Source organism: Gymnoscopelus braueri (assembly GCF_963280865.1).
Source record: "Gymnoscopelus braueri genome assembly, chromosome: 3".
NCBI classification, from domain to species: Eukaryota; Metazoa; Chordata; class Actinopteri; order Myctophiformes; family Myctophidae; genus Gymnoscopelus; species Gymnoscopelus braueri.
Window position 1 is genome coordinate 5,592,980 of NC_137612.1, and position 13,081 is coordinate 5,606,060.

The 13,081-nt window shown below is 41.3% G+C and overlaps 1 protein-coding gene across 1 annotated transcript in view; it reads left to right on the top strand.

Moving 5' to 3' along the window:
- Nucleotides 1-13,081, top strand: part of LOC308083047 (arf-GAP with coiled-coil, ANK repeat and PH domain-containing protein 3-like) — a 151,237-nt gene that overhangs the window by 117,452 nt on the left and 20,704 nt on the right. Inside the window, exons 11-20 of the mRNA XM_080425159.1 lie at nucleotides 2,096-2,202; nucleotides 3,092-3,143; nucleotides 3,595-3,695; nucleotides 4,908-5,019; nucleotides 7,957-8,219; nucleotides 9,081-9,150; nucleotides 9,781-9,875; nucleotides 11,243-11,463; nucleotides 12,154-12,255; nucleotides 12,832-12,924. Of these exons, the coding sequence (XP_080281285.1) occupies nucleotides 2,096-2,202; nucleotides 3,092-3,143; nucleotides 3,595-3,695; nucleotides 4,908-5,019; nucleotides 7,957-8,219; nucleotides 9,081-9,150; nucleotides 9,781-9,875; nucleotides 11,243-11,463; nucleotides 12,154-12,255; nucleotides 12,832-12,924 (1,216 nt within the window). The remainder of the gene's footprint in view (nucleotides 1-2,095; nucleotides 2,203-3,091; nucleotides 3,144-3,594; nucleotides 3,696-4,907; nucleotides 5,020-7,956; nucleotides 8,220-9,080; nucleotides 9,151-9,780; nucleotides 9,876-11,242; nucleotides 11,464-12,153; nucleotides 12,256-12,831; nucleotides 12,925-13,081) is intronic.

The window sequence follows — 13,081 nt, forward strand, 5'->3', positions numbered from 1 at the left end:
GAAGGAGGGAGAAATGTGGGTCACTAATTGTAACAGGAAGAGTGGGCACTAAGGAAGAGAGAGTGGGCACTAAGGAAGAGTGGGCACCTCGATGTAAAATTGTCTATTTGGTCCAAAATATAAAATAATAAAACATTTGGAAAACGGTCTTATGTAGGCCTACACATGATTAGAACATGATTGATATCATTATGATGGTGCAGATCTTACCCCTATCAAGTTTTGGGTGTGTCGTTTTGACGTTGAAGTGTGTAACCTCCTTGTACAAGTGTTGTGTTTTGCATGAGCCTACGACCTGCTGTTGTCTGTGAAAGACTTGACACTAGTCAGAAAGTAAGATGCTGGTTTTTGATTGATTGATTGATTGATTGATTGAATACTTTATTAACAGTTTGCAAAGACAAGCACAGGGAAGTACAGTTCAATGCAAGGCTGCAATTCCAAACTGGCCCCTGTCAAAGTCTTAACCTAGTAACCCACCCCCCCCCCCCCACTAACCCCCCCCCCGATTCTTTTTGGGTACATATTTCTTATGTTTCATACCAGTAACCTGTAAGCTGACGTTCTGTATAGTAGTGTATATCTGTCTGTCTCTTATATGTCATCATGATTTGTGTGCGTGGGAACTCATTTTAAACAAGCTTAGTGCTTTTATGAGTTATCCAGTTTAGTAGACCTTGTATTGTGAATTGTACTTCCATGTAGGCCTACTGTTTCTCATGTCTCACTAAATAAAGTACATCAATCAATCAATCAAGGTCTGTTAAGAGGATTTTAAACCCGAGAGAGCACTATATGGCTTGTTTCCATTGGGGTCCTTTGTACTCAATTCATTGAAAACGGTGTGTGTCTTTTCATTCAGTTACTGGATTAGAAAAAGAATGAGACAGAATAATGCAACGTGGACAGAGAGAATTTGACAGCAGAAGTGTGTGCGTGCTTTCGTCTGTGTGTGTGTGTATGTGCGTGCGCTGAGATCAGGCTGAAGGTGTGTGTCTGTCTGTCTGTGTGTGCGTGTGTGTGTGTGCGTGTGTGTGTATGTGTATTATGTTCGTGTGCACGGCTTGGCCCATATGCCAGGTGGTACATTGCCTCAAACCAAAGATTTCCACACAACAATAGTGAAACTTAATCTCACACTCTCTTCAAATCAGCGTCTGTGTGCTTTCCCCTTCACTGGCCAGTAGCACCGTGCATGGATTGGATTACATTTCTATCTAGCCAGGTGCCGTATTGCCTCACGCTTTGAAGTTAACAAAAGAATGAGAAAATGCAGTTGTTTTGGTCGAAAGGCCCAAGGATGCTGATTTAACATGTAAAAGGTGTAGCTTCCGATAAGCAGATGTCCAGTGGAATAGAGTGTGTAGTGGAACCTTGTGTGTAAGCACACACACACACACCATCACACACAACAAAGATCTCTTTTGTCTCAAAGAACTCAATCGTATTGATGATAATTCACCTTTAGTCTCCTTTAAGTTATCTGGGTTCAGTAGGTTCAAATGGAGGACACACCATGTCACTGAAGCTATAGATTTATTAAAGCACAATTATTCTTTGACAAAATGCAGTATTGATACTTTTACTTAAAGGGATAGTTCACCCAAAAATCTTTTTTCCTATTGATTAGTCACCCCATGGAGACTTGAATTCATGGATATTTTGTTGTTTTTGTCGCATTCCTAAGCCAATAATTTGATGACCAGCGGACCGGTAGCCAGCGGTTCTGGTAGGAGACACAAAGGAGACTCTTTGTGTCTCATACCGGAAGCGCCTGGTGGTCATCAAATTATTGGCTTAGGAATGTGTCAAAAACCAAAGAATATCCATGAATTCAAGTCTCTGAGGTGACTAATCGATAGAAAAGAAGTCATTTTGGGGGTGAACTATCCCTTTAATTAAAACATGTGAGTACTTTTCCACCACTGTTAGTTATACATGATGACCTATGGTTATGTGAGGGGATTCTAGCTGTATATGTTAACGATGATCGTGTGTGTGTGTGTGTGTGTGTGTGTGTGTGTGTGTGTGTGTGTGTGTGTGTGTGTGTGTGTGTGTGTGTGTGTGTGTGTGTGTGTGCTTGCGTGCCCTACAGGATTTCTCCTATGATGAGACCAAGGTGGAGTTCAATGTGGACGCGCCTGTAGTAATGGAGGGCTACCTCTTTAAGAGGGCCAGCAACGCCTTCAAGACCTGGAACAGGTGAGATTCCGTCCTTCTACTGACTTTAGTGCAGTTATACAAACCTTAAAATGACCAAACGACATTAAAGACCAGAAGAGAAGATTTGTGTAGAAAAAAAAGGCATTTCCAAACATTCCAAACACTTCCAAGCACGGTACATCATTATCACACTTAATCCTTCAACTTCTTGTTTATGCCCCAAAATGACTGGATTTACAGGTTTTGTAGCAATTGTAGAAATATTAGACCTTCACTGTCGAATGTCTAAGCATGTTCTAATCATGTGTACTTTACTTTATTTAAAAACATTATCCAAATATTTTGTCGTTTTACATTTTGGGGAAAAAATCCAATTTAACACTGAGGTGCCCACTCTTCCTTGGTGCCCACCCATCCTGTTACCTTTGCAGCCCAGTATTATAACTATTTTGTTGATTAAATGACATGTATATGAACGGTCTTTGCTCCCATTGTCTTAGCAAAGCTGTCATCAATATCCAAACCAGTAGTAATTTTTTTGCCAATATATGGCAAGTATATGCAGAATATATGCTGCATATATGCCATATTCAGGTTAATAAATGTGCATATATGTGGATATATAGGAAATATATGTCTCATATATAGCTTATATATGCCACATATATGGATATATATTTGTACATACATGTATAGAGACATATATGTAGGCGGACAATTTCGAATATGTCACATACAGTATATGATAAACATATATGTTGCATGTTCATATATTTCCTTTGCCCCCCCTGCTGGCAGAGGCGAACATCGCCTATGATCCAAACAGTGTGCAAGATCTAGGCAGTTATTTGTAGTGTATCTCACTATAATGCTAATATAGTGTGTACTGTAGGTCTAGTGTCTAACATTATACCTGTCCTCTCCCAAGGCGGTGGTTTTCCATACAAAACAGCCAACTGGTCTACCAAAAGAAACTTAAGGTACGGCCTGTTGACTTTGTTATGTTTGTTGTAATTACACAAGGGGATAAATATACTTTAAAGGAGTATTTCACCCACCCCCCAAAAAAAGACCAACCATACACCCCACGAAGCCTTGAATTCATGGAGATTGTTTGGTTTTTGTTGCATTCTTAAGCCAATAATTTGATGACCGGGTCATCACTCAGCAGGAGACTCAATGGAGACTCCGCCTGTCATCAAATGATTGGCTTAGGAATGTGACAAAAAGAAAAAGATCTCAATGAATTCATGGCTTCATGGGATGTGTAATTGATAGAAAATAAGTTTTTTTGGGGGTGAACTACTCCTTTAAGCTATTTTTTTACTGTACTGTCGATAGACAACAGGAAGCATTGCAATTAGGCCTAATTTTAGGAATCCAGTTCATGACCTTATCATTTTGATTGACACTTCTCTCTGCCAATGACAGGACTCTCTAACGGTGGTGGTGGAGGACCTGAGGCTGTGCTCCGTGAAGCCCTGTGAGGACAACGAGAGGAGGTTCTGCTTCGAGGTGGTCTCGCCCACCAAGTGAGTTATATAAAAAGTACAATATTTGCCTCTGAGATGTATTGGGAGTAGAAGTAAAAGTATTGAAAATTGTAAATACTGAAGAAAGTAAAAAATACCTCAAAATTGTACTTAACCCATTAAGACCTGGAACGCATCTGTGTCATTTTTTGATTTGAGCTGAAAAGCATTATTTTACTCTTTGGCTATTCAAAAATAGCAGATCTGCAAGCTTGTAGATTTTTGAAAAATCGTGAAAATGAGAGCAAATTTTGAATATATATATTCTTTTAAAGCGAAAATGTTAAACTCAAATCTTTGCTTCTGGGGGTCCCTGGAACAACATATTTTGAGATGGGGGTCAGCGGCCAAATACATATAATTTTGGGGGTCCTTGACATGAAAAAGTGTGAGCACCACTGATATAGAAACATATGTTTTTCAGAAAACTGTTGGGATTTAGAAAACATTTGTAGAATCGGCTTCAGGTCTTGAGTACATGCAATTAGTTACTTTACATCACTTGATTTTAGGGCAAAATTGTATGGATTTACATTTCTATCTTGCCAGGTGCCTATTGCCTAATGCTTTGAAGTTAACAAAAATTGATTTGTTTTGGTCGACAGGCCCAAGGATGCTGATTTAACATGTAAAAGGTGTAGCTTCCGATAAGCAGATGTCCAGTGGAATAGAGTGTGTAGTGGAACCTTGTGTGTACTGTACTGTACTGTACGCACACACACACACACACACACACACACACACACACACACACACACACACACACACACACACACACACACACACACACACACACACACACACACACACACACACACACACACACACACACACACACCAACAAACACAACAAAGATCTCTTTTGTCTCAAAGAACTCAATGGTATTGATAATTCACCTTCAGTCTTTAAGTTATCTGGGTTCAGTAGGTTCAAATGGAGGACACACCATGTCACAAGAACACAGAAGCAGTGCTGTCACTGAAGATATATAGATTTATTAAAGCACAATTATTCTTTGGTAGAGGTTTGGGTTGTTCAGTTACCTTTGTATTAGGCTATAGTGTATGTATAGATATAGATACATATCCTAGATTACTATTTCTATGCATTTAATGTATAACCTTGTGTTGTCCTTGCTTACTCTTAAGTCGCTCTGGATTAAGAGGGTCTGCTAAATGCCTAAATTGTAAATTGTGTCCCACCTGTTACAGGAGCTGCATGCTGCAGGCTGAGTCAGAGAAGCTCCGGCAGGCCTGGATCCAGGCCGTCCACGCTAGCATCGCCTCAGCCTACAGAGAGATCTCTGACAATTATTACATAGAGGTACACACATGTACACGTACACGTACACATACACATACACATACACATACACATACACATACACATACACATACACATACACATACACATACACATACACATACACATACACATACACATACACATACACATACACATACACATACACATTTTGTATTAGTTTATTTCTTTATTGTACATCGTTCATTGTTCATGTCTTTCATGTTATGAGATGTATTTGTTATGTGTATGAGGACCACAATGGAAATGTAAGTCCTGGACTTTATTGTGTCATATCCTCGAATTGTTTCTTAATTATTTTTATTTAATTATTTTTTTTATTCCACAATTCTGCAGTGATACATACAGTATATAATATATAATACATCGTGTAAATACATTTACCGGTACGTTTACCAGCAATTTCATATTGGTCATTGGGTCATATTTTGTGTGGGTCTAGTGATGTGTCGGTCATGATCGATTCGTTCATAAGACCTAGTTCTTTGACGTGAACGTGAACGAACACGTTCACTTCTTGAAACTGTTACGTTCACGATTTCGTTCATGCCCCCCCTCCCCCTCCCCCGCACACCGCACACACGACGGGCGGGCTGTTATTCCTCCCACAGACCATCAGACAGACAGAAAGCTGTGCTGTAGAGTTTTCCAGTATAGACATGCATGCGTATTGCTATTTGAATTGAAATAAAAGGTAGCCTACTGTTGTTCCTGGACAAAAGATAGCGTTACCACATTTAAAGTAATACTAGGTAACGTTTTCAACAAAACTAAAGTTAAATTGTATATCTTTTGCGAGTGGCAAAAGTTTCACAACACCCACTCCGTGAATTTCACCCCCGGAAGCCTTTTATTTATATATTTTCTATTGAACGTGTACGGGGGGGACTTTCCCGGGAAAATGACGTTCCTGGCCAACGTCATGACGTCGTGGCCGACGTCCTCAGGAACTACCGCAACGGTTTCCTGTTTGGCCAGGAACTACCGCGCTATTAACAAAAAGGAACCTCACGCTGATTTTAAGAGAATGTAGAATTGGGAGATCGAAAAAGAACAGAAAAAGAAAGCACAGCTCATGGTAACTAATGCTCCACTGGCTAAGAGAAACGATCCGTAGATAGTATAAAACAATTAAAAGATCGCTTTTTGAAACGCTTCCGGCTTCCGGTGAAAACGAATGGAATTCTGGGTAATCGAGGACTAGGGAAATTGTATGCAGTGACGGTAGTGACCAGCAGAGGTTGCTAAAAATCGTTATTTGTGATTTTGCATTGTACAACTTTAAGTATCAAAATAAATAAATATGCATAGTCCTAGACAATGGACAGATTAACACGTTTTAGTTTGAGTAGAAGATGCAAATAGTATGCTACAGCTACTATTCATTCAAGTTAATAGTAGTTAAAGACATGGTTGGAAATCGATAGTCATGTGAGTGTACTGACTTGGGCTGCTTTGTATAAAATTATTATTATTATAAATAATTATCGACAAATAAAAATAACTTTACATAACATTATATATTGCAGTCATTTATTACTTCTACACATTATATTACAAAGACGATGGTGCCATTAGATCGTGAATGACAGTGCTGTGTTTCTGTGCAGACTGTGCAGTCATGTCAGTGGGATCAGATGCACACAGTTGCATGCAGTTAGCGTAGCGCCAATCTGGGAACCCAGAACCAAATAAGAATGAAAAACAGCGCCCTCTGCTGTTTGTACTATCTTACTTGGCTCTGGGACAATGGCGACGTAGCACCCGTGCGCAAAGGAAACCGGGGTTTTGGTCTGCCTTCAGCTTTCACTTCCGGTGGTGCCACTATTTTTTCATTCCCACTAACAATATTTCTACACGGAACACTAACACCACTTCTCCCAGAGAACATGGATCGTTTTGGTTATAAGCCCACTTGTTTCTATGATGAAAGAGTAAGTTAAAATGTGAATATCTTTCCGTGGTTTTGTCTGCTCCGCGGACGCTATTGTTAAATTAGTTTGGGTTTGTTTCGAGGGGGAAAGATCGACGGACACGTGAATCCCGCCCACTACATTTGATTGGGTAAAGCGCGGCCTGCTTCCTGATCTGAAGGCACGCCCACTTGTAGCCCAGTGCGTACACGTTATGACGAGCCTTCACGACATATTCCAACGCAGAGCAGAATCTGTTCTTGAGAGATTAGCGTAGCGCGTACGCTCCGCCGGGACCGGAAGCGCTACTGAACGAGAACGCGAACGAATCATTTGAACGAATCATTGCCGTGAACGTGAACGAAATCGCTCGTTCACCGAAATGAACAGTCTTTCCCACCACTACTTCCAGCTTTCCCCCTGCTCCCAAATATCCGCCCCCCCCCCCACCATTACCCACCCACCAGTGGTGGAAAAAGTACTCAAATTCTTTACTTAAGTAAAAGTACCAATACTGCAATATAAAAATACTCTGTTACAAGTAAAATTCCAGAATAAAAAATGTACTTGAGTAAAAGTACAAAAGTATTGGCATAAAAATTTACTTAAAGTACCAAAAGTAAAAGTACTAAATATTTGAAAATAGCAGATCTACAAGCTCACAACGCGTCGCGATGCGACGCGTTGTGAGCTTGTAGATCTGCTATTTTCAAATAGCCTGTGTATAAAATAGGTCTAAAGTGGTTAATGTATGTTTCATTATATCATAATTTATATCTGCAAAGTAACTAGTAACTAAAGTTTTCAAATAATTGTAGTGGAGTAAAAGTACAATATTTGCCTCTGAGATGTAGTGGAGTAGAAGTAAAAGTATTGGAAATTGGAAATACTCAAGTAAAGTACAAATACCTCAAAATTGTACTTAAGTACAGTACTTAAGTAAATGTACTTAGTTACTTTCCACCACTGGTTATGGACTTATGGACTAAACTACAAACTAAAACTAAAATTCAATTCCGTATAGCGTCTGGACAGGACAGCCTCGCCCTCCACCAGCAGCATCGACTCTGCCAGCGAACCCCGGGACCACCGGGGGGACACGCACCGAGGGGACAGCAGGAGTGTGCGGGGGGGAGGAGGAGGAGGAGGAGGAGGGGAGAACCTCCTCCAGAGGGTCCAAGGCCTTCCGGGCAACGAGCTGTGCTGTGACTGTGGACAGACGGCCCCCTGCTGGGCCTCCATCAACCTGGGCATTCTGCTGTGCATCGAGTGCTCAGGGATCCACAGGTAAACAGCACGCTCAGGGGCGATTTTTTCCCCCTTGTCATTGCATATTATTGTTGTCGTCGTCGGGCAGAAACCTCTTTATCTCCATATTTTAACTTATATATCAAATATGTTTGCAAGGAAAGAAAAATTCAGATATTCCTCAAAGTAACGTGACCACATTAAAGGGATAGTTCACCCCCAAAATGACTTTTTTTCTATCGATTAGTCGGTAGCGGAGACACAAAGAGTCTCCTTTGTGTCTCCTACCGGAACCGCTGCCTATACCGGTCCGCTGGTTATCAAATTATTGGCTTAGGAATGCGACAAAAACAAAAAAAAAACATCCATGAATTCAAGTCTCCATGGGGTGACTAATCGATAGAAAAAGAGTTATATTTTGGGTGAACTATCCCTTTAAAGTCACATCTAGAGTTAGTATGGTTGCTGCGCAGCACGGCAGAGCCGCCGTGAGGATGAGCTAGAGAGAGAGACCTGAACAGCAGGTCAGAAAATTGTTTAACTTTGTGCCAGCTGGCACGAGGTTGATGACACCTGTGTGACTTACAGAGAGAGAGAGAGAGACGGAGAGACGGAGAGAGAGCGTAACTATGCGGGGAAGGGACAGGTGGGAAGTGACAGGTTCACCTGGAGTCATTAAGCTGCTTAATGGCCAGTGTAAACAGCACTGCTGTACAAAGCCACAGTCAAGCAGGGTCACGGCATGGCAGTGTTGCCATGTCTGTTTATTATAAGCGACATGGGGCTTTTTTTTCTGTAAAGTTGCTTGTAAATGTTTAAACGGTTAAAAAAAACTCTATGCTAGACTTTGCTTTCTCTATGCTGATCTGTTGTATCCTGCATGTTGTTGTCTCTCTACAGGAGTCTTGGTGTTCACTTCTCCAAGGTGCGCTCGCTGACACTGGACTCATGGGAGCCAGAACTACTCAAGGTGGGTTTCACCAACCATTGCCTCAGTTGTCTTAAAGCCGCTAGCAGATTTACTAGTTTTTGTTAGTTTTTATTTTTCAGAAAATGCTAATAGTTTTAGTTAGTTTTTATTGTTAGTCGTGGACGAGTTTTAGTGTTAGTTTTAGGTTTTTTTTATACTTTGGGTTATTTGTCAGGTGCAGGATTGAAAAGGTAAGTATTGTGTAATATAAACTTAACAAAAGATAGCATTTAAAAATGTATTCAGTTTCAGAGATGAAACACCAACCATCCACAAACGAAAACTAAGGGCATTTTGTCTATAATTGTTTGTTTGTTTGTTTTAGTTAGTTTTGTAAACAAGGAATACAGTTTCAGTTAGTTATCGTTTATTTTTTTATTGTAGTTTGTACTTAGTTCAGTTAGCGAAAAAGTATTTAGTTATTTAGTTAGTTTTAGTTAACTATAATAACCTTGGTGTGTGTGTGTGTGTGTGTGTGTGTGTGTGTGTGTGTGTGTGTGTGTGTGTGTGTGTGTGTGTGTGTGTGTGTGTGTGTGTGTGTGTGTGTGTGTGTGTGTGTGTGTGTGTGTGTGTGTGTGTGTGTGTGTGTGTGTCTCTGTGTGTGTCTCTCACCCTTCTTCCACCGTCCAGTTGATGTGTGAGCTGGGAAACACGGTGATCAATCAGATCTATGAAGGAGCGTGTGAGGAGATGGGAGTCAAGAAGGCAGGACCATCCAGTTCAAGGTTCGATTCCTTTAATCACATTCTCACCTGGCATGTCCCCCATTTTGGGCACATCTTTCAAAGATTTTCCGCTATGCTAAAATATTTACTATTATACTACAAAGTATATCGTTGCTGTCAGGCAGAAACCTCTTATCTCCAATATTCAAACTGTTTGTGTTTTTTTCCCTAAATGAATGCCCTACTTCAGGGGTCTTCAACGTTTTTCAGCCCAAGGACCCTCTAGCTGAAAGAGAGATGAAGCAGGGACCTCCACTACATACTGTATAAATTGTATTTTCATACTGTAGATATGATCTACATGCTCACATCTAGCCGATCTAGCCGATCTACAAGCTCGATCTACAAGCCAATCGGCTATTTTTGGCTTAAGTTCTCTTCAGAATAGGGATAATATGGCTCAAGTGGTTAATGTAAAAAAAAAAAAAATCCAATCACACAAAGATTTGGCGGCCCCCCTGTAGTAACTCTGAGGACCCCCTAGGGGTCCCCCGGACCCCCTGTTGAAGACCCCTGCCCTACTTGATCGTACTGCAGCGTCACACAAAAGCATCAAAAGTAGCAGATCTACAAGCTCGAAACGTGGCGCAAAGCGAGGCATTTTGAAAAAATAAATAAATAGATGTATAGAAACTATTTAAAGGAGCTACACCATGAATTTAAAAAAAATATTTGATATTTAATATCATATGGTGTATGTCCCTCAAACCTTTTTCAAAAGGTTTGAGCCTAAATCATCACTCAGATATACTCATCCCAAGTCAATTGTCTCTGGCTTATACAGCACTTTCAGCTGCAATACCAAAACGTCCTCTTGGGCAGGGGGGGGCTACTGAGCAATTCTGTTAATAAAACATTCTGTTAATAAAAAAAAATATTTAAAAAAAAAAAAAAAATGGAAGAATTCTGCATAAAAAGAAGCATCTAAGAAAAATACAAAATCGAAAAAAAAACACTTTGAACATTTTTGAACAATTCCACCAAGTGTTTGAGGTGCCTGTTTCACCCACTTCCGGGGGGCGGAGCCAAAATCCGAGCCTGAAGTATTTGTTCGTAGACCCCCACTTAGGGGGGGTAGAAAAAGTTTCGGAGCGATTCGGGCACTTTTCATTTAACATTGGGTTTGCCATCAAAAATGTTTATGACATCATAAACATTGCCATTCTGAGATCGCCTGTTCAGACACGCCCATTCTGGAAATCCATGAAATGAGAAGGAATGACTGAATTAAAAAAAAAAACATTTTTTGGGGTACAAGAGACACTGGGGACCCCAAAAAATACAAAAAAACAAGAAAAAAGTGATTTTCATGGTGTAGACCCTTTAAACTTCTGTTGCTTGTGGTTATACCCCCATTCTTCTTCCAGGCAAGAGAAAGAAGCCTGGATCAAGGCCAAATATGTAGAGAAGCGCTTTCTCAAGAAGATGTGCGGCAGCGAGGCATTGGTGGAGGGCGCGAGGAAGTCCCGCCCCTGGGCGGTGAAGAAGTGCCAGCGACACAGCAACTCCCTCCGGGTGCCCAACAAAGCGCGCAGGAAATACCAACGCTACGAGCCTGGCAGCGCGTCACCTGCAAACCTGTCGGCAGGTCAGAATTCGTTTTTTTTTCACCATACGGTAGAAACCCTTTTACTTTAACCCTTTAAGACCTGAGGCGATTCTTTAAAAAAAATCTAAATCCTAACAGTTTTTCAAAAATAATGTAAAAAATATTTTTTCACGATTTTTCAAAAATAGCAGATCTACAAGCTCATAGCGCGGCACTCGGTGCCGCGCTATGAGCTTGTATATCTGCTATTTTTTAATAGCTAAAGAATTCTAAAGTGACACAGATGCGTTCCAGGTCTAAATGGGTTAACCCATTAAGGCCTGAGGTTCCGATTCTACAAAATGTTTTCTAAAACTGTTTTCTGAAAAACTTATGTTGCTATAATATCAATGGTGCTCAAACTTTTTCTTGTCAAGGACCCCCAAAATTATATGTTTTTGTCCGATGATCCCCATCAAAATATGTTGTTCCAGGGACCCCCAGAGGCAAAGATTTGAGTTAAACGTTTTGTTTAAAAAAATATATGTATTCAAAGATTTACACAGACTTTTCCCGATTTTTCAAAAATATCAGATCTACAAGCTCATAGCGCGGCACCCTGTGCCGCGCTATGAGCTTGTATATCTGCTATTTTTGAATAGCCAGAGTATGAAATAATGGTTATGGCTCAAATCTAAAATGACACAAGTGCGATCCCGGAATGAACTAAACCCCTCCCTCTCTCTACAGCTGCAGCAGCGGCAGCGGCAAAGATTCGTCGGGACTCTCTGTTCTGCCCTGATGAGTTGGACTCCCTCTTTTCCTACTTCGACAACAGCGCCGGTCCTCGCAGTAAGTCACACTACAATGCAGTTGTACGAGTCAGGTTTTTGATTCAGATTTTTTTGTCGCATTCCTAAGCCAATCATTTTGAAAAATAAGTATTTTTTGGGGTGAACTACTCCTTTAATTCGGTTGAACGCTTTACAAATCAGCAGGCTCACACAAAGCTTGTCAGTTTGTCAGTGTTTTATGATCAAACATAACGTATAATAATAATAAATACATTCTCCACTGTCTCTCACGTACCCCTGTAGTACCTACACGTACCCCTAGACTGGTTAATCTGTATTCCATCGAAGTCCTGGCTGCATTTTGCCACCCAGTGCGACGAATCTGCCGGCTGGAATTGCTGGATAGAGAAAATGACGTCGGCGACCTTTCCTTAAATGTAGTTTCCTTGCTACTTGGGAGGAAGTGGACAGATATTGACTGAAGCAGCTATAGCACACAGAGAAAAACTCAATGTCGCCGCCCTGCAGGGGGCAATGGCGCCTGCCCTGGAGAGAGGCCAAGAATAAGGTGAATGCAGTATGTGCAGTGTGGTGATTAACGTGTCCGTGGCTTGGGCGTGGCTTGGCCCCGCAGGTCTCAGCAGCGACAGCGGCCTGGGAGGAAGCACCGACGGCAGCACAGACATCCTGGTGTTCGGGGCGGTGGTGGACAGCGTCACGGAGGAGGGTGAGTGGCATGGCGAGAGAGTATGTTTTACCCTCCATCCGTCCGCCCGTCCGTGTGTGTGTGTGTGTGTGTCCTGTCCGTGTGTTAGCAGCTAATCTCTGGCACTGTTGGCCCGGTCGCTGCGAAACTGTGCACACACACTCCCTGGATGCCAATT